Source organism: Alexandromys fortis, unplaced genomic scaffold (genome assembly GCF_014885135.2).
Source record: "Alexandromys fortis isolate MF-2015 unplaced genomic scaffold, M_Fortis_MF-2015_v1.1 scaffold_134, whole genome shotgun sequence".
Taxonomy (NCBI): Eukaryota; Metazoa; Chordata; class Mammalia; order Rodentia; family Cricetidae; genus Alexandromys; species Alexandromys fortis.
Genome location: NW_026068007.1, coordinates 69,215 through 90,979, shown reverse-complemented (window position 1 = coordinate 90,979; position 21,765 = coordinate 69,215). Strand labels below are relative to the sequence as shown.

Genomic DNA, 21,765 nt, shown 5'->3' with positions numbered 1-21,765 from the left:
CTAATCCCAGCTGTGTTGAATGAGCTGTGTGACCCTGAGGAACTGTTTACCATCTCTGTGCTTCCATTTACAGCCAATGTAATGTTGATTAAGACTCTTCCGGTCCCTTAAGACTTATGGGAGACTTACAGGAGAGTGGTGTAGGTGTGTAGTGCTTACTACAGGGAAAGACAATGAGAGGACACCCTGATCTACACACTAACACCATGGAGGACACTCACAAGAGACGGTAACTCCTTAAGATTTCCACCCATGCTTCAGAATGGAGAGCATGGGTAGTACTGCCACCCTTTAGTCTTAACAAGTATCATTTGTCTGTTCTGCATGACTTTAAACACAGCATTTGACTTCATTGAACTTGGGAGTGTGAGGTTAGCCTACCGGTTCTCAAAGGAGGTGGTAAGTGGATCTAACCCCAGAGCAGGGGTAGAAAATTTTACTCCTTTTCTGTCTGACTCTAAAGCTTAAGTGCATGAAATATATTCCGCTGTTAATAAAACTTCAAAGCTGATGCGGGAAGCCTGCAAGTTTGATCCTAGCCTGAGCTACACGGCAAGTTTCGTTACAATAGTAAGACTCTGCCTCTGAAATAATCCATTAACTAATTAATCAAAATTTCAGGGTAGGGGAGCATCTTCTGGGAGATAATATTAGAAGTCAAAAAAAAAAAAAAAACACTGGCCTAAAGTGGTTGTGAAACTTGTCAGTCTGTCTTTATAACAGCAATGACAAGAACCCAAAAGAACGCTAATATAACCGCTTACCTTGTTTGAGAATGTAAGGAACAGTTTATATATCCTGAGAGATGTCTCTTTAGGATAAAGATTTGAAACACACAGAATTTCAATATAGAAGCCCTAAGCCGTCACTAGGGAAGGAACCTCTGAGCCACAGTTTTGCTGTATTTCCCCAACAGTATAAATACCATTATTATCTAAATCATGTCTAAATACACATTAGTGACTTCTTCTTTCTAAAATAATATAAAATGAGAATAAAGCAGAGCCAGTCCTTGCAACTACAACAGAACTGGGGCTCTGCGGCCATCTCCACTTTGAGGAAGGAAAAATGACCTTGGAATATAATTCATTTTTCATCGCCTCCTCCATCTAATTTCACTGCAGACGTGGGTTGTCTGACGCTATCTACAAAGGCAAGAAAAGCCTTAAACAAAGCAGACTGCACATCCTAAAGTGAGTGGTCAACTTTTCTGTGTCTGTGAAGGGGGAGGTTGTTTATAATAAAAACAAAGACGTCTCTTACTCATGAAATTTCTGCTCACAGATAAAACAGCTTCAAGGATTATCTCACTCACTGCTGTTTTCACCTTCCTCCCCATCTTAGTTACGAGGTCATCCAAACCATGTGTCATGGTGTGAGAACACTATGCTGCTAAACATAGCAAGATTACAACCATTCAGATTCAACTTTTCACAAAGTTGTGTGTTTGTCGAGGCCTCTATCTGGAACCTGAGTATATATCTAACACACATGCACGCCCATGCTCTCCCTCAGAGTCAAACTCACATGCATGTTCATGTTCTCACCTCATAGTCTAACATACACACATGTTCATATTCTCCCATCATAGTCTAACATACACACATGTTTATGTTCTCCCATCACAGTCTAACATACACACATGTTCATGTTCACCCATCATAGTCTAACATACACACATGTTCATGTTCTCCCATCATAGCCTAACACACACGCATGCTCATGCTCTTCCTTTATAATCTTCTTCACGGATTTTGCAGAACCACTATAAAATCTAACTAAAAATGACACATAGAAGTCTAACTAGGTGGGTTCAGTGCTTTGCACCAAGCCTAAAAACCTGAGTTCAGTCTTCAGAAAACATGCGGTAGATTGTGAGAACCAACTTCTCTACATTGTGCTCTGACTTCTACACCAATGCAGGAGCACCCATGAGTACATACACACACACAGAGAGAGAGAGAGAGAGAGAGAGAGAGAGAGAGAGAGAGAGAGAGAGAGAGAGAGAGAGAGAAATAAATCTAAAGACAAAAGTTTTTCCATGTTGAGTTACCAAAAAATTATTGAAATAACTACATCACAAAGCATTCTGATATCAAATTCATCCACTGCAAAATAAGCATAGTTTGATATCAAAATTATTTCCAGAAAATCGTTAATAGCCTAGAAAAGATGTTTGGGAAACCATAATTACACTTATATAGAGGCACTGCCAGTATGATGTATAAAATAAATACTTTTTAACCGATGACGGACATAAACATGCAATCAGAAAAAATGCTAACTACTACTTATGCTTTCTCACACCCTACAAGACGAATCTCTCTTATAAGCACGTGTTGTTTCAGGTTGTTCTAGACATGCTGCCTAGACAACAAGGATGGGGAAAAAAGACAAGAAATTAACCAAAACTCTGCACTTAGATTATTTCAGAGGTCAGGTAGTAAATCGAGGTGTCTGCTCCTCATCTGAGGATGGCCCAGCAAATATCACACACTATTATGGTAGCAATTAATACTAATACCAGCCTGAAGTAGTTACAACTACCTGTGTTCCATACCAAAGAACTGCAAAATCTATTCTAAATAATACAAAGTGGCATAAGAAATTTTTTAAAAATTACTAGCAAGGTTTATTTAAAGAAAAATGCATTGCACGATTTCACGAACATATACAAATACACACACTGTATAATAATGTGTACTTTGTTCATCATAATTTAAAAGTAGAAAAAAATAGTAAAATACACTTCTAATAATTAGCGTATTTAGTCTGTTTCCATGAGAAAGCCATGGAAATTGGATTCTCAAGTAAGCAATGCACATGCTCCTGCCAAGGCTTTCAAGTTACCTTTGTTTGAGATTGATCCATGATGTTTTCAAGTACTCAGTGGTTTCTTTCACATTCCTTGTGTCATCGTTACTGTATTCTTCCAGAAGTTTCTGCAGGACGTTATCAAATGCCATGATGACACCATCACCGGAACCCAGTTCTTGAAGCAACAGCTAAGGTGTAAGTTGAGGCATAGCTGTTAGTACTTGTCACTCAGAAACTAGTAATAAACAACGCTGGTATTCCTGGGAAGTTTTAACACATTTTAGACACAAAAACCACAAGAAGAAAGCATATAAGAGGACAAAGTCTCCAGTTTATTATTTTGAATTGAATCAGACTAATTCTAGAGTAGCGGAAGGAAGGAAGGAAGGAAGGAAGGAAGGAAGGAAGGAAGGAAGGAAGGAAGGAGGGAGGGAGGGAGGGAGGGAGGGAGGAAGGGAGGAAGGAAGGAAGGAAGGAAGGAAGGAAGGAAGGAAGGAAGGAAGGAAGGAAGGAAGGAAGGAAGGAAGGAAATGCCTGAGGAGGGGTTGGAAAGCTGGCTCAGCATGCACTGTTCTTGAAGACCTGTTTGGTTCCTAGCACCCACACTGGGTCAGCTAAAGATTGCTTGGAACTCCAGCTTCCGGAGGAAGACACTCTCTTTTGACTTCCACAGCCACCTACACTCATGTGCGCATGCCCACTCTCCCTAACACACATATACACATACTTAAAAAATAATTAAAATAAATCTTTAAAAGAGAAATTGCCTCAGAAATCAGGTACAAAGTACCAGATAGTAAAAGATGAACCATTTGACTTCATTCTGTCTTCCTCAAGCCATTTGACAGTTTCAATTTTTATGTTGTTGTTATTGTATATCAGATTCTCAGAAAACATGAATCATATTAGAATAAGCTGAGTTTTATATGTGTTTTGAGCTATGTCAGCAATTTCCATGGTAGAAATCCTCTGTCCCTTGCCCCTGGATCATTCTGTACCTTAACTGTGAATCACTCTGCCTCTTACCCTTTGATCACCCTGTCTTTTACACCTGGATCACTCTGAGTGTTTGCAAGGACAACAGTTCGAATGGATCAAGATTTGTTAGGCATTTGCCTAAATGTCATTACAGACACTCAGGGTACCACAGGCAGCAGCCCCCATCACAGTTTCTCAGCCCTGGAAAGAGTCTCTCAATCGATCAAGATACTTCCATGAAATCCAAATGACAGCTGAATGTTCCTGTAATGCTTTTTGTAGCAATCATAAAAATAAAAATAAAATCCACCTGAAGGTTTCAGAAGAAACACATACACATGTTCGCTCGGGTAGCAGAGCACAAGTGCACAGTAAGTGTGAAAGACTGCTCCCAAACCCTCCCCCTCTATGGATACCAAATCTACACACGCCCCTTAGATTGAACGGCATACCGTGTGCACAAAAACCTGTGCCCATCCTCCAGTATACCGCAAATCTCCTGGAAGTTACTCGAAATCTCCTGGAAGTTACTCATATTGCTTAAAACAGTGGCTCTCACCCTGTGGTCTGTGACCCCTTTGGGTGGCGTCTAATGACCCTTTCACGGGAGTTGCGTATCAGATATTTACATCACTAGTCATAACAGTAACAAAATTACAGTTATGAAGCAGCAACAAAAATAATCCTATGGCTGGGGGTCACCATAACTTGAGAAACTGGATTAAAGGGTCACAACATTAGGGAAGTTGAGAACCACTGGCTGTTAAAATGACATCGGTGTTTCATAATTTAGTTGTCATAATAATGTGTTCACAGAATAATGGCAAGCGAACAAAAAACTGTATTCAGTTTAAAATCTGTAGGCATGGATATTGAAGACATGATGGCCAAGTGCATTCTGGGTATGAGGATGGGAACACTGGTGACCGTGTTTTAATTGGATTCCTCTAGTCATATGTACAAAAGCTTTGCTATTACTTTGGGACAATCAACAAGAACCATAAGCATATAGAGTAATTCAGAAACTAATAGAGTTGGCCAGTTGGATTTTAAATTATACCCATGAGAAATGCTCTTGTGTAGAGATTTAAAGCATTATTTGCAGGTTTTCAATTTGTTTCCCGCATTTTCTAGATTACTATGTTCTTCCTAAACATTTTCATTTCAGGCTATCTGAAGAGAAAATACAATGTTACAGCAAAGTGTAACCACACATCCAACACAAGAAATGTTCAATGATTGTAGTAGAAATTTTTAAATGACATGCTTGAACCATAATTGTTCAATTTTCTCAACACTATAAAGAAGTTGATCACAAAATTGATCACTACTTGCTGCTACTGATAAAACATAGACATTAGAGAAACCACACTTACTTATGACCTAACTTGCACACTACAGAAGTAGTCAAATGAAATAATCTCCAGAATAAGCAAAAAAAAAAAGTCATTGAATGGGGTTTCCTTTATAAATGTTAATTATGGCTCTAATTGCATAAATGAGTGCTTCTGTTTGCCATATCTTTAGACAGCTTCCCCATAGAACAAAAACTTTATGATTCGATCACTATACATCTCTACATGTATGTCTAAGAACATGGGAAAATATGAAAGGCCATATATAGTTAACAATATAAGAAAAATAATCCCAACAAATGACACCACCAAAAATTATCCAATGCGTCTTACTTGATTATCGGAAACCTGTTTGCTCAGTGGATCACGCCGGGCCTGCTGAAGCATGTAGAAGCGAGCCTCATACTTTCTCATGAGCTCTTCGGTCTCTTCCCTGTGGTCATCCCACTGCAGGCTGTCCACCACCATGTCCTCCAGCTGCTGCCTCCTCAGCTCCACCCCATGTTGTGTGCTCTCCCACTGGGTCTTCACCTTTTCCACTGGGCAGCAGGAGAAAAAGAAACTCTCTGAAGTGACTTTCAGGGGGAGAAAAATAACTAATTCTAAGTTTGTCATGAATAGGTCTAGAAACAGACAGAGGGAAACGTGAGAAACACATCTTAAAGGGGCTCTAAAGTGTGCCAGCCACAATTTTATGTATATATTATTATATATTATATAGTTAGTAATGCTATTCAACTAGATAGATATAGATAGATAGATAGATAGATAGATAGATAGATAGATGATTGATAGATAGATAGATAGATAGATAGATACATAGATAGATAGATAGATAGATACATACATACATACATACATACAAACATACAAAAATACATACATACAAGAGAGAGGCTGGAAAGATGGCTCAGCAAGTATGTGCAATGTATAATAATAAGTATTATACATTGTAGTATGCTATATAAATACATAGATAAAAATAGATGATAGATAGATAGATGATAGATAGATAGATAGATAGATAGATAGATAGATAGATAGATAAAGTGGCTTTGTATCTCATGTTAGCTCCAACTTGAGATTCTACTGACTCAGCTTCCTGAGTGCTGAGATTATTAGCACAAGCCACCAGGCCCAGCTCACCAATTTTCCTTCCTTCAGTGCTGGGCTCAACCCAGGGTGTTTTACACACAATGATAATTTTACCACTGGGCTACATCTACACCTCTTCTAAATTGCTTTATCTACTTAAGTCAGAGCCTGCGTGTATTTCCTAGTCTAGCCTTGAATTTGTAATTCCCCTGCCTCAGTATCTCAAGTAGCTTGATACAGACCTGTTACACCTCATCCAGACATTTTTCTAAAAGTATTCCTGGGGGGGGGGGATTTGAATACCATTAATATTAATGTGCTAATCATTTAATAAAAAAATGTCTACCGAACTAATAAAAATTAAAGACAGTTCCCTAGTTTCTGCAGTCACGTAATTTGGTTTGACAATGGCAATACCTAATGGTGCTCTATGATAACACTTAACACAGAGGCACAGTATCCATATGCCTGCAGTGGAGAGTCTCTCAGGAAAGAGCACTTTTTAGATTTGCCCTGCTTGGGCATGAGGTCTTATAAGCAGGCAATGTTTTTTATATCTTCAAGCTCATCAGAAATACTGAGAATAAGAAATTACAAATTCTGTTTACCTGTGAGCTCACAGTCATAAAATTTCTTGCTGGCATTTTACCTTCCTATCCCCACTACTATTTCTCCTCTTTCTCCCACTCTTGCTTCCTCTGTATCTGTCTCTGTGTCTTTTTTTTTTCCTTACCTTCTCTCCTTTCCCTCTCCAAGAATACTACTCTATCCTCTCCTTTCTTTTTGTTTTTATTTTTAAATCTTGTATCTAAAAAAGAAAGATCTACGGAAATTTAAACATTTGGTTCATTACTACAGGGAAAGTTCATGATGGTGAGCTGAAATATCAATAAATAAAAGTTCTACATATCAGCCCACAGATGGCAAACACGAGCGGCAGTGATGCTCCAGACATGAGACAATCGCAAGGGCTGAGAAGATCAAGCCCTAGCTGGAGTGATGGCTCGGCAGTTGCTGCTCCTGCAAAAGACTCAGGTTCGGTTCCCAAAACCCAAATGGAGGCTCACACTACGTCTTACTCCTTCTAGGAGATCCAGCGCCCCACTGTGTCCTCCACGGGTACCAACATACATTTGATGCACATATTTCCATGTTGTTCATACTATCGGCTTAGAGTTGTTCAGAAGGCTAAAGGACTTTCATGTCATAAACTCTATTAAACTGCTCAATGAGTTATAATTTTTAAAAATTATCCAGTGAGATACGTTTTATGTTAGGTTGTTTTAATGATGTAAAGGAATTGCTGAAGGTTTTAACTCAAGGAACAGGAAGATAAAACTATCGTGATACTCTTGTTTTCGGTTAAAAACTCAAATAAAGTACTTATTGCCAATTCTATTGCTGATACAGCTCATTAATTTGAACAAATACAAGATAAAGTATCGAACAAATTCTCTTATTCATTGTAAATGGTGAACACAAGTTACTATTAGTGACACACAAGCTGATAAGGGCTCTTTATATACAGTAAGTAATGATGAAGACTAATTGGGTAAGGGAGGGAAAGTGGGTGAGGGATGAGGAGAAAGAGAAGAAGGAGGAGATAGAGATCAGAGACAGAAATAAGTGGAGGAGGGGAAGATGGAAATAATAATAATAATAATAATGAGAGGTGGGCTCTAGCTCAGCCAAGAGAGCACTTTCCTAGCGTGCAGAAAGTCCTAGGCTCATGCAGCAACACTAGGGAAGCTTGACAAAGTGATGCCAGCCAGCAGTCCTAGAGCCCAGGAAGTGGAGGTAGCATAATTATAAATAAAAGGCAAGTTTGAGTCCAATTTGTGCCTTTAAAAAGATCTATTAAAGTAAGTCCTGATAAGATGATGATCATAAAGCAAAATGGAAGGCTGCTGGAAAGGGTTTATGGCCAGGAACAGAGTTCTCCCACCAAGAGAGAGAGGACAGATCTCTCCCGAGTCCCCCATTGTACAAGATCCATAATCAATTAGTGAACAAACTCAGGAAACTTGACACAGAGTGTCTCTTTGAGTAGAAATGAGTTACTGAAATTTCCCATCATTTCCTTTAGTAACCACACTGTTCCATTTATTTTGACACAGAAAGCATCTACCACACCTATAGCTGACTTCCTTCCCTCAAGAAAAATTCAACTTTGCTCACCCAGTCTATATTCTCATATGTATTTACTAAGTTTTTGAAGTCCACCTAATGGGAGGCCCAGAGGCCAAGTCTGCACATGGGAGAGAAAATGAATGGAGCTAAGAGATCTACAGTGGATTAATGGGGAATGAGGCTGTAGCAGGAATGAAAGAGAAGAAACGGGGTCCACTGGGGAACACGGGTGAGTGGGCAGGAGACACGAAGTGGGTGACATGTTAGCTGCTGAGTAATTTCTCCAGTGGAGAAGAGACCAAAATGGAAACAAAGAAACAAAGCAGACAAAGTGGAAATAGAAGGAAATAGGCAGAAGCACCAGGAGCTTTGAACCATGATCCAGAGTGGGCAGGGATCTGCAGGGCTCAGGGACAGAGGAAAAAGAAAACGAAGGCCACCAGACACCATTCCTCAGAATCCAGACTTGGTTCTGTGTACTAAACAAACATAGAACCTTAACTCAACCACTAACTCCAAACAGGGACATATCTCCGCAAATATTTCATATGTTCATTTTATTGGTTGTTTAACTATCCTGTTAATTAAGGCATCCCCACATGAAGCCAATCACAAAGCACGTATGGAGTGAATTCTGAGGGAAGTGTAGAAGAAATGGTGATACCTAGCTTCAGTGAGTGGAGAGAAATGGCAGAATGGATTTGTGTGACTAGGAGCTTGGATAGCTTTGTTCCAGCAGATGTCTTTAAAAAAACACTAACATAAGAGAAAAAAATATGTATAAGAGTTCAGAAGAGATGTATGTGGAGGCTTTCAAAAAATGAAAAGAGAGAGAACTATTTCCTCCTAAACGAAGAGTATCAGTTACCAAATAACAATCTCCAGCAGAGTAATCTTTGAAGATGTGTGTGAACATTGAGAGTGGCTGATATTCTATAGAATATATGGGTTTTTTTAAACTTACGTTTTTCTGTGATTGCTGTTCTCACATCTGAACTGGAAGCTTTGTTTTTCAAATTTTGTGCCAATGTAAATACATAATCAAGTTGGGGATGGCGCTGTTCTAAATCAGCCTTTGTGATCTGGCAAGAGACAAGATGGAGGGGGATTAAGGCATCATACAACAAGTCCCTAACTGCAAACAAGTTTGAAGGTAGCGTTTGGACGTTTTCTTCTCTAAGAGGCAACCAAGTATCGGCAATGCATCAGAGGAAGAGTCCTTGATCTGAAGTCACAGGCCTTGAGTTCAAATCTCAGATCTTCCAGGAAGCAACGGAGTAACCAGGAGAGAGAACCACCCTTCCCATGTTGCCCCTAGCTCAGTTACATCGTCTAAGGAAATTAAATCAAGGCACGCTCCTTGAAAATGCTCTGAAAACATTAGAGATTATTGCTGCTGACTCCTTGTGCCCCTGTTCAATATCAGCTATGAATACACATAAAGATCCCCCCCAGAACAGCAGTTCTCAACCTGTAGGTCATGACCCCTATGGCAAACCTCTATCTCCAAAAACATTTATATTATGATTCATAATAGTAGCAAAATAGCTATTCTGTTATGAAGTAGCAACAAAAAAATAATTTTATGGTTGGGGTCACCACAACCTGAGGAACTGTATTAAAGGGTCTCAGCACTGGGAAGGTTGAGAACCATTGCCCTATAAAGATGAAAACGGCATATTAGAAAAGCAATAGTTACAGTAACTGCAAATGAATCAACTTTAAAATGAGCCACCCCTTGTTCATGGACTATGTGTCTTAGCTGATAAATAAGACAGGGACTCAGAATTCCAGGAAGAGTCTATTTTAATTATAGAGCAAATAAATACCATAAAGATTAGAAAACACAGCTCGCAGTACCAACAGCAAGTGAGAGGATTTGCCCAGCCATCTTGCTATGAGCTCACTAATTCTGTAGCTCTCACTCGCTCCTCCAGGGACAAGCACTCCCAAAGTAATGACTCAAGCTTCACTTCTAGATCCCAGGGCTTGATTCTACAAAGGCTGCCGACTTCCTTCCCTTGGCACAACAAATTCAAAACTAAGTTACTCAAATGCTCATTTGTGCTCCACTTTCCTCCTTTCCACTTCCTCTGTCTGGAAGCAGCAGCATCTCAGCCCCTCACAAAGGGCTCTTTTCTGTGATTTAAGCATCTCTTGCCTGCCATCCATCCTCACCTTCTACTAAAGCAAAGCATTGTTATCAGCGGCTCCCAGCCACAATTCAGAAAACAAAAAGAAATGGGGAGTGATGCTTGCCAGCTGCTTATAGACTCTTAGAGTCCGCAGGGCTTTACGCAGCTTCGTGAGCCCCTCCTCAAAGAATTAAGTTGCTTTTCCAAAGCATCACTTCCAAGAAAAAAGAAAAGAAAAAAAATACTCTTGCATAAAACATTGATAAAGTTCCCTATCAAACTCAAGCTGTCCGTCTGCAATGCACAACGGCATTCACATTATATTTCAAAAGCCCACCTCCAGGGGCTGGAGAGATGGCTCAGAGGTTAAGAGCACTGCCTGCTCTTCCAAAGGTCCTGAGTTCAATTCCCAGCAACCACATGGTGGCTCACAACCATCTGTAATGGGGTCTGGTGCCCTCTTCTGGCCTGCGGGCATACACACAAACAGAATATTGTATACATAATAAATAAATAAATAAAAAGCCCACCTCCAACGCATGGCTATTGAAGCATCCCACCCACTCCTCAGCCCGTCTCCTCTAACAGGTGGCTGACAACCCTTGTGACACTTACTAGAAACTTCTTTGCCAGAGAAACATGTCTGTTTGATGTGCTTACCTCCTTGACCTCTTATAGCAAAGGTTAGCAACTTTCTGATGCTGCAAACTCTTTAATACAGTTCCTCATGCTGCGGTTACAACCCAACCATAAAATTATTACTGCTGTTTCTTCATAATTGCCATTTAGCTACTATGATGAATCTTGATGTAAATAAATGATACGCAAGATATCTGATATGCAACCACTGTGAAATATAGAGGGGTCGCAACCCACATGTCGAGAACCACAGTCTTACACACGTGGAGCTCTTGGAAACATGGGAATAAATCAGCGCCGTTGTCACCAAATTGTTATGAGATAATACATGCGAAAATAAGAAAATGTTCATCCCACGTTAAGCACTTAGTAGACGTTAGGAATAGCTATTATTTTATTGTGTATTTCTATTTAGAATATTTCTTTCAGTGTTGCTCTATAGAGATAATATACTAGATATGGAAAAATAATTTTCCAAGTTGCTGCTTGGTGGACAATGTTCATTAAGAGAAAAAAATGCACATATATATGTGCTGTGTATTTTTTCTCTTAATGAAAATATATATAATTAGAAGACATTCATTTCTAAGAAGATATATATATTTTTTCTTATATATATAGTCAGAAGACATTCAAAGGTCAGAAGTAAGTGAACTTATTATAAGATCAGAAAGAAAAACATACTTTTAGAAATTATCCTATACTATACTGGGCATTAAATGGAAGAGCAGTTTACAGACAAGCTATGCCCAGCTGTATGGCAACAGTATTGGAGTTTTACACCAAAGTCCTCAGTTCTGTTTGCCCAACATGAGCTAAGAGAAGAAAACTTTTTTCTTTGGCCCTGCCTGGCAGAGAAGGAATATTTTAAATCTCCTTTCCTCAGAATTTAGGATAAACAAATGAGATCCAAGGTGAGGGGGATTGCCTTGGCAAGCCTTTCCATTCTGCACCTACTTTCATCCGGGAAACTGTCTTATTGATCTCTGCCACGTCTCCCACAGTGACAATGTTGGACTTCAGCATTTGGTCGATCAATACCAGCCAGTCGGCCAGCTCTGTGATGGTTTTATCCAGATCAGCGGGAACTGAGATCTCTGGGGCTCGCAGAGGCATATCCGAAGCAGATGATACTAGCACCACCTTTTGGACATTGGGGTGAGCTGAAATAAGGATGTAACGAAACAGAAATAGTCAACAGGATGTGATGACTGTGATATGTAAGCACTGGCATGCACACGTGTGTGTGTGTGTGTGTGTGTGTGTGTGTGTGTGTGTGTGTGTGTGTGTGTTTAAGTCAAATTTTGTTTCTCTAAGCTCTTGTTGAAATGGCATGGCTTGAAATAACCACGTGTATTTATTTGACCGCCATATATCCAATACAACATAGAGCCTCACAAAGTTCCAGGCCGCCAATAATGCACATATGATCAATACTAACCCAAAACCAAACCAGCAAATAAACACACAAAGCATGACAAAATTAGAAGCATGATTTCACTGGGTCAAGAGATCTTATTCAATTATAAAGCCAATTTATTCTTGATCTTTTTGGTTTTTTTTTCATTTATGTTATCACATGTGCATATTTCGTATTCTCTCTCTCTCTCCCTCTCTCTCTCTCTCTCTGATACAGGGTCTCAAAGTGTAGCTCTAGCTAGCATGGAACTCGTTATGTAGACCAGGTTGGCCTCAAACTCAGAGATCCACCTTACCCTGCCTTCTGGAATTAAAGGCCTACAGTATCACACCTGGGCTGCATTATCTCATTCTTAAGAAACCATTACATGAATACCTATATGAGAATCCATGCATGTGTTCACTGACTTTTACAACATGCTTCCATTCAGCTGAACCTATAGACATTCCTGAAATCTGTACTTTGACAAAGGGCCTAAAAAAAAAAAAAGTCGTTTTGTGTATAGTGTTTCTACATTGTCATCCTCTAACTTAGCAGAGATTTCCTAAAGTAGAATTACTGGATCAGACAACACGTCATCTCCTGGCCAAACAGAATTTACATATCCAGCAACTGGCTGAATATCCTGCATCTACATCAACAGGGCTCCATCTTGGTGCACACAAATGCACACCTGCATCCATTATTTTAATTAGTAATAAAGGTATTTTTATGCTTCTGAACCAAATGTGGTATACTAAGTAACTGTAGGCTTGTTTGTTTTTTAAATCTGTCTCCTTATCCATTCAGATGAAAAAATAACCACTTGTCTCCGCATGAAAACAATGCAATTGCCTGGCTTTTGGTTAGTTCGATTTTAATGCCGAGGTCTGTATGTCCTCTCTCCTGCCCCACCTCCCTAACTCCTGCTTTGTAAACACTTAAATCTTAGCCACCATATGAAAACAAGGTCATGGTGGGGAGGGCAATCCTCTTAGGACTTTTTTATTTTATTTTATTTACTATTGTTGTCTGTGTGTGCGGAGGTGCCAGGGTGGCTTCTAGGAGTAGCTCTCACATTTCATAGGAAGCACTGTTACCTGCAGCATGATCTCACACAGCCTCCCAAAAGTCAAGTATGAACTGCTTGTCTCCTCCAAAGATTTGATAAATGACTCTTACTCTTTGTTTTGGGAGTTTTGTTTTTTGTTTATGTGTATGAATGTTTTGACGTGTGTATGGATGTTTTACCTGGATACATGTCTATGCATCATGTGTGTGCCTGATGCACACAGAAGCCAGAAGAGACCGTCAGATACCCCAGGGAGTGGGTTACAGACAGTTGTCAGCTGCCATGTGGGTGCTGGGAACTGAACCCAGATCCTCTGGGAAAAACAGTCAGTGTTCTTAACCACTAAGCCATCTCTCCAATCGCTTGCTTTGTTTCTTAATGAAGAGAAGTTAACAGTTACATTGCTCTAGTGTCAATATGAGATGTAGTTAAAATAATACCTACATCTACCCTGAACCTACTTCAAATTCAGTACAATTCTAATAAAACCCTAACTGGTACGTACGCAGCTTGGCAAAATGATAGATGCAAATGTCTAGTTGTGCCATAAGAAAGACACACACACACATACACACACACACACACACACACACACATACACTAAGTCTTAAAAGAAACATTTGTGCAAGGAAACATGACCTGCCAGCGATTTAGTTGTACTTTCTTTTGACCAATGGTAACCACCTCCCTATATAATAAACTCAGAAATTCAATGGATGAACAGGATTGAAGAGCCACAGGGCACAGTGGGGGCAAAGAGACCTGACCTTGGAAGTGACAACATTCCAGACAGATGTTGAAGAACTTATTGTTCAGCAAACAGTGCTACCTGATAGTTAGCATGGGGAAAGGATGCGACAGAATTTAACTTCATGTGCATAAAGGAAAATTAGTTGCACTGAAATCAAGGAATTAAGATGCAAAAGAATATATTTGATTCCAGAGTGCGTGCATGCACGTGCACACGCACATGCACACACACACACACACACACACACACACACACACACACACATACAGGACAGGCAAAGCTACTAAAACTATTAATATAATATTAAAGATCTAAAATTCTGAGACAAGCACTACAAAGAGGTATTTTAAAAATCTCTGGGAACTGGAGAGATGGTTCAGTGGTTAAGAGCACTGATTGCTCTTCCAGAGAACTCAGGTCCAGTTCCCAGCACCCACAAGGCAGTTCACAGCTGTCTGTAACTCCAGTTCCAGGAGATCTGGCATCCTTACACAGACATACATGCAGGAAAAACACCAATGCACATAAAATTTAAATTTAAATTAAAAAAAATCTCTCAAAGACTACGAGAGAAGGCATTTGCTATGCACACGAAATTAATTAGTAAACAAAACGCTTTCATGCTTTAAAACCCTGGACAAGGCAGCAGATAACCCACTACAGAGTAACAAGAAAAGCAGTTCAACATGAAAACTGAGAAAGTACAAATTAAACCAAAATACTTTGCAGTCACAGACCAACAAAGTAGGCAGGTCACAGGCTAGAAATGGACAGTTGAAAAGATCTGGCCTTTTTATGCCTTTTACAAGATATCTGACTGCTGGATACCACCATCACCAAAACCACCACTACCACCACCACTGCTGCCACTGCCGCCACACTCATTTGCTGTAATTGCTCTGCCAGGCACACAATGGCGCATCGCCGTGGTTAGGGTTTACATCATCACTACAGACCAAACCCGGAAACATAAATGAGAACCTAGCTGTCATCTGCAGAACCAGATGCTTAGGAGATTATAAAAGGTAAGCAATGTCGATTTCTTAATTTTTATCTTACTTCCAAACACGTTGATATTTTAAAACTATGTTTTGTTGAAGCATCACAGATTTATTATTGCTATTTTTAAGCATATTGATAACCAACAATTTTGAAATTTCTTATCCTAAATAAAAGAAACCTAATGTCATTCCATTTACATGAGATATTCAAGGTAGACCAATCCATGGCAATGGCGTGCACACTGATGGATACCAGAGGCTGAGAGTGATGGGGAGGGGTTGAGAAGCTGCTCAGGGGCCAAGAACTCTAACTTCAGAATAAAGAAAATATTTTGGAGCTGTATAGAGGAGGAGCTTGCACAACACTGTCAATGAACTGGAAGTTCTTGAATTATTTATTTTAAAAACAGTTCATTTTACTTGTAGTATGATTTTAGGAAAAAAAAACACTAAGCTAAAACATTGAGTAGGGGCTGGAGAGATGGCTCAGCAGTTAAGAGCGCATATTGCTCTTGCAGAAGAGCCAAGCTCAGTTTCAGCATCTACCAGGGAAAGCTCACAATGGCCAGTAGTTCCAGCTCCAGAGAATCCAGCCCCTTCTGGCCTCTTCAGGCACCTGTACCCCCACACACAGAACACAGAAACACACACACACAGACACATCATTTGAAAGCTATAGAATTTTTAAAAAGCAAAAAGTATTGTGTAGAAGGAAAGTCACATTGAGATTGGTTTCAGATCACATATCTGTTCCGAGGATGACTGTCCTAAGGAAAACAAGCCTGCTGTAAAGAGGTTTTACTGCCGGTCTTTTATACAGCTAAGCATATATACAGCGTCCCTGCTCGTCTGTCATAATGATGCGTTTTTAAAAAGATAAAGCTTTACAGCTGCATACCATGCAGCAAATTTTTTCTTTGTGTTCCTGGAATTAAAGCTGCATATTTTTTTTTGAATCAGCAAAATGTCAGTTCAAGTGTTTTAGATATGAATCAAGAAAATCAATTGGGCCACGGGGATTTCTAATGCAAGGGGCTGGGAAAAGTCAGTAATACAGAATCCACCCTGAGTCCTACACAAGTCTCGACATCAAGAAGGGAGCACATATGCTTTGGATTCTCAGAAAACAAAAGAGAAAAGGAGAAAGAGGAGGTGGAAGAGGAAGAGATGGAAAGATGACCACAGGTAGGAGGCAGCAGGTGGGTCGTGGAGTTGGTGGGAGAGAGATGTGTGGAGCAAGGAACAAAGGTAAGAAAATCTCCAGGAGCAACTGGCAAAGAGAACTGGGTGGCCAGGGTTAACCACATCTGAATTCTGTCCCGAGACTCACAGACGGCAAGGAGAGCGAGGCGTGATGTGGGAGTGTCATATATCAATCTGTTGATTTCATTGGCTGAGCAATAAAGAAACTGCTGGTTCTGATAGGTTATAAGATAGGTGGGCGGAGTGAACAGGATAGGATGCTGGGCGGAAGAGGAAGTGAGGTCAGACTCTGCTCTGCTCCCGGAGAGACCCAACAGCTGCTCTCTGGAGCAGAGACACCATGATGGACGGAGGCTAGACTCTTCCCGGTAAGCGCACCTTGGGGTGCTTACACATATTATTAGAAATGGGCTAGTCCAGGTGCGAGAATTAGCCTGTAAGGGCTAGAGTTCAGGGGCCAAGCAGTTCTTAAATGAATACAGTTTGTGTGTTGTTATTTCGGGCATGAGCTAGCCAAGCAGCCGGGGTGTTGGGGACACAGCCCCGCCGCTCATATTTCAACAGAGGCGGTTCGGAGAGTCTACAAGGCAGCAGAGACAGTGGCTACATGATCTACTTGGGACAGAGATAGAAGGAAAGAAGCAGAAATTATGAGAAAACACACAATGTTCTCCATATCTAAGGGAATAATGTTTGCTAGTGCATGATTTCCTGGGAGTTGGAGCTTTCAAAACCCCACCCCATGATGAGGGACAAATTAAACACACTACACGTATGTCATTGTGGCAGGTTATATCTGAAGACTGCTGCATCTTTCCATTAAATTCACGTAACATTTTCCACCTAGCCTCTCTCCTTCACTGAGCAGGACCCATGACCATCCTGCTATTTCTCGTCTCAGGGAATAAAAAATCTCTTCAACCAAACTGATGATTTCCCACACTGAGCATCCAAACATTATGAATTCAGGATTATAAACAGAAATTGCTTAACTTTTCCCCCCAGCATTATTCTAACAGTAATCTCATCCTGTAAATCCATGCTGATAAAAATAATCCCTAAAGAATAAGTGATATCTTACCAGTAATCTTTGTCTGTGAGGCAGAGCAGGGATCGTGGGTGCGTGTCTTCAGTATGCTAGGCACTTCTCTGCATATCTGTAGCATCAAGGCAAGCACAGAGAAAGTAAAGATGATTGTATGTTCGAAAGACAGCCACTCTTCTAAATGATAGCTCAGTCAGCTTTCTCTTGGTTAATACCTAAGCTTGCATCTCCACCTTCGCTATGCACTGTAATCTTATTGGAGCCCTTACCTTCCCGGACATTAAGTTCAAGAATGCCAACCAATGCTCAGCTGTGACCCATTTGCACCACTGAAGCTGTCTACTTTCCTTGCAACTAAATTCCTGTAAACATCTGTGATGTAGGATGCCCCCTCTGTATGCTGGGAATACTTTTTATTACCATTGGTTAATAAAGAAGCCATTTTGATTTATCACAGGGCAGTACATACCTAGGGTGGGAAATTTAAACAGAGACAGGAAGAAAGAAGGCAGCATCCAAGAGACATCAAAGAAGCAAGATGTGAGGTAACAACATGACCACCATTGTGGCAATACATAGATTAATAGAAATGGGCTAATTTAAGAGGTAAAAGCTAGTTAGTAATAAGACTGGGTCATTGGCCAAACAGTTTGGAATTAATATGAAGCCGCAGAGTGGTTATTCGGGAACTGGCAGATGGGAGAGTAAGTTCTAGCTACACATCTATAAGTCTAACTTTCTCCCTATGTCTCTAAGTTTCCTTCACAAGCTCACTTTTCTGTTCATCCATCAAATGCCATCTCACTCTCCATTCCCTACAGAATTTTCAGAGGCTAAGGACCCTTCCCCCAATAATATATCACTTCCATTCAGTTCTCTGTCAAATGAATGAGCAAACACATCCAAATTTCAGTTCACAGTCTCTATCTTGCCTGAAATGGCCTTCGTAAGCAGTTCTCGAGACCCTACCTGATCTTTCTGTATCTATTCTTAGGATGGCTCCATCCTTCCCTGCAGGATAGCTATGGAATCTTTCAAAAACAACAAGAGATGTCCCTTTCCCTCAAAGTGGAGAATTCTCAAGACAGAGCTCAAATTCCATTGAGTACCAGACACAGTCAATGTACAGGATCTGGTCTCTAGAGTTATCACTCAGGTGTCTACTGTATATCCTTCGAGGACACATATGCACTTCATAGTGCCTATTCTAGACCCTCCCACTTTCTGTGTTTCCCCCCCTACAAAGTCCATTCCTTGACCCCTCACCTGAGCAGTGCTTACTCATCTTTTATAAGTTAGCCTAGAGAAGATCTGATCTCCACACAAGCCTTCCTTGGCTACCCTGAAGTGTGCTAAGTGTCCTTATAAATTCCTTATAAATTATAGCTTCCAAGCTTTAATTTTTGGTTTCTTTGTCTTATCCATGACAAACCCACTAGGTGATAAGCAATATCATTTTTGCTATGCTCCTCACTCTTAAAATGGCTCCTTACATGAACTAGGGATGTAGCAGAGACCCACTAGGTATATAACAGAATCAAATAAATTAAATATTTCAGAATAGGGGTTCCTAACATGTTTTAGATTCCCCACACAGTAAGCATTGCTTTGTCTTGCATGCCATAATTCTACAAAGTGGGCAATATTAAAATCTATATTAATTCAATTCCTGCAGTAATGGAAGCTTCAGTGTTGTCTAGCACCGTGTTCTCAAACTGACCGCCATATCCTTTTCTCTCCAATACCAACCAACATACTCTGCATTCAATAAAAATGAATGTCCTGGTTGAATACATACAGATGGATTCAGCAAGTGACACAGGAGCCAATCTGTCTGGCGACGAGGGCAAGAAAGAGAGCATCTGATAAAGTCAGAGGTAACAGCAAGGCAGCCTACGAGTAGCCTTATAAATCACAGTAAGACATCAGCTTTCCTCCCAGGAAGACGGAAAATCGTTAGCGGACATCGTTCTGGGGAGTTACTGGGTTGGCATCACATATCTTAACAAAGCTTGGGCTACTTTGCTGAAATGATGCTGAGGAAGGGTAGCAGAAAAGACCCGGAGGAGAGCTTTCCCAGAGGTGATGATTGCTTACAACAAGTCAGTATCAATACAAAAAAAAATGCTATTTTTTTTCCCAGTATAAGGAAAGCGGAAACAATTGTGCAGAGACACTCATGGCCAATCAACATCTAGAGATCAAAATTTTCTCCTCATTGGCCTTATCACATGTAGCCATCTACCTATCCTTCAAACCATCCATCCATCCATCAAGTACATGGAAGAAGCCGATGACAGTGGCTTCAGAGAGAGAAAGAGAGAGAGAGAGAGCAAGAAAGGAAAGAGTTGTCTCTTTACTGAGTTTACTGAGATATAGTTTACATATATAATTTACATATATAATTTATGTGCTGTAATAATGACTCAGCATTTCCGATTTCAGCAAAAATAATGGCATATCATTAACTGAGGGATGAGTTATGTCCTAGGGTCCATGAGTAAAGTAGAAACCGGGAGTTCAATTTAAGTTTTGCAACACCTATTAGATAACCCAAGCAAAGACATAGAACAGGCCACTGAACATACAAGTGTAGAGTACACAGAAAGGTCCAGGCCAGAGATGCAGATAATAAAGCGACCTCCTCCTGGGCAATAACTCATAATCACAGCGACTGGGCCTATAAGGCATAGATAGATAGATAGATAGATAGATAGATAGATAGATAGATAGATATAGGATAATTCTACTTCCTTCTTCTAGTTCCTCCTCTTCTTTCTTCTGATTCTCTTCTTTTTGAGATAGGATCTTACTATGCAACCAAGGCTGGCTTTGACTATATCCTCCTCCTGCCTTAGCCACCCAAATGTCAGAACTAAAGATGTAGGCCAACACATTTGCCATGACTTCCAGTTTGATAGGATTGAAAAGAGAGTAAAGCGACTGAGAGCCAAGGGCAGGACGCATCCACTCGATGGCTCACATAGGCCACATTCATGCACGCAGTGGGTACCTAGTCAAAATAAAAAGAACCCTAGGATTTCATCATTTCCACTGCAAAACAAAGTAATCACAAAAGGTAACAGCTCCCATTTTGTCAGATGTCACTAAATTCCACGGGGTCCTAATAATAAATACATACTGAAGGAATAATATCACCAAAAATAAACAGACGTGGGAAAGTCATGTTCGACATCAAGAAGCTATTTTTGGGTTTTTGTTTTCAGAGTGCAATTACTGGCATTTTATTGCCAAGTTCCAAAAGACATTCATAACTTGGTGTGCTACATAATATACAGATCCCCTAGGATATTATTGTACACAAAGAATCCAGTATACAATATAAAGCATTCTTTAAGAATACATGTGATGATGAGTGAAGAAATAAGGAATTATATAAAGAGCTGAATAAGCCCAAGGATACGGGGCCTGTATCTGCACACAGAGAGCCGCAACAAGAGAATGATTTTTTACTCATAAAATCAATAAATATGGGCCAGCAAGATGGCTCAGCTGGGAAAGGTGCTTGCCACCAAGGCTGACAACCTGAGTTTAACAACTTGAGTTTGATCCCCGGAACCTACAGTGAAAGAGAAGAATTGACTCCCAAAAGTTGGCCCCTCAACTTTTACTGATATTGATTTTATTGAATATTGGGGTAGCCGGGTGGTGGTGGCACACGCCTTTAATCCCAGGACTTAGGTGGCAGAGGCAGGCAGATCTCTGTGAGTCTGAGGCCAGCCTGGTCTACAGGAGCTAGTTCTAAGGCTCTAAAGCTACAAAGAAACCCTGTCTCAAAAAACCATAAAAAAGTTATTCCCATCTCATTCTCTCTCTCTCTCTCTCTTTCTCTCCCTCCCTCACTCTGATGCATGCACACACACACAGACACCCACACACACAAGCAAGCATCATTCTAAAAGTCAATAGACACGAGGAATGTTACAGAATTCCCACATGCACACCTTGTTCCACGTCATGTTCACGTTCCTCAAACCTTCTGAAAGCTCGTCTCTTTCGCGCAAACTCAGATTTTTATCTGAGAGCACTTCCAGTTCTGCTCTGTTCAGCCATTTGAGGTTTTCAGCTTGAACGTCCATCTCTTGGGCCAAGTCCTGAAAGTATCGTCAGAAGAAAGGTGGTTA

General features: G+C 40.4%; 1 protein-coding gene across 2 annotated transcripts in view; it reads right to left on the bottom strand.

Annotated features, from left to right (window-relative positions):
• Positions 1 to 21,765, bottom strand: part of LOC126513311 (utrophin) — a 346,673-nt gene that overhangs the window by 260,083 nt on the left and 64,825 nt on the right. For both annotated transcript variants that reach the window (XM_050161608.1, XM_050161610.1), the window contains exons 26-31: positions 21,586 to 21,735; positions 17,657 to 17,732; positions 12,107 to 12,312; positions 9,340 to 9,457; positions 5,484 to 5,689; positions 2,851 to 3,005 (exon numbers count right to left, since the gene is read on the bottom strand). In XM_050161608.1, the coding sequence (XP_050017565.1) occupies positions 2,851 to 3,005; positions 5,484 to 5,689; positions 9,340 to 9,457; positions 12,107 to 12,312; positions 17,657 to 17,732; positions 21,586 to 21,735 (911 nt within the window). The remainder of the gene's footprint in view (positions 1 to 2,850; positions 3,006 to 5,483; positions 5,690 to 9,339; positions 9,458 to 12,106; positions 12,313 to 17,656; positions 17,733 to 21,585; positions 21,736 to 21,765) is intronic.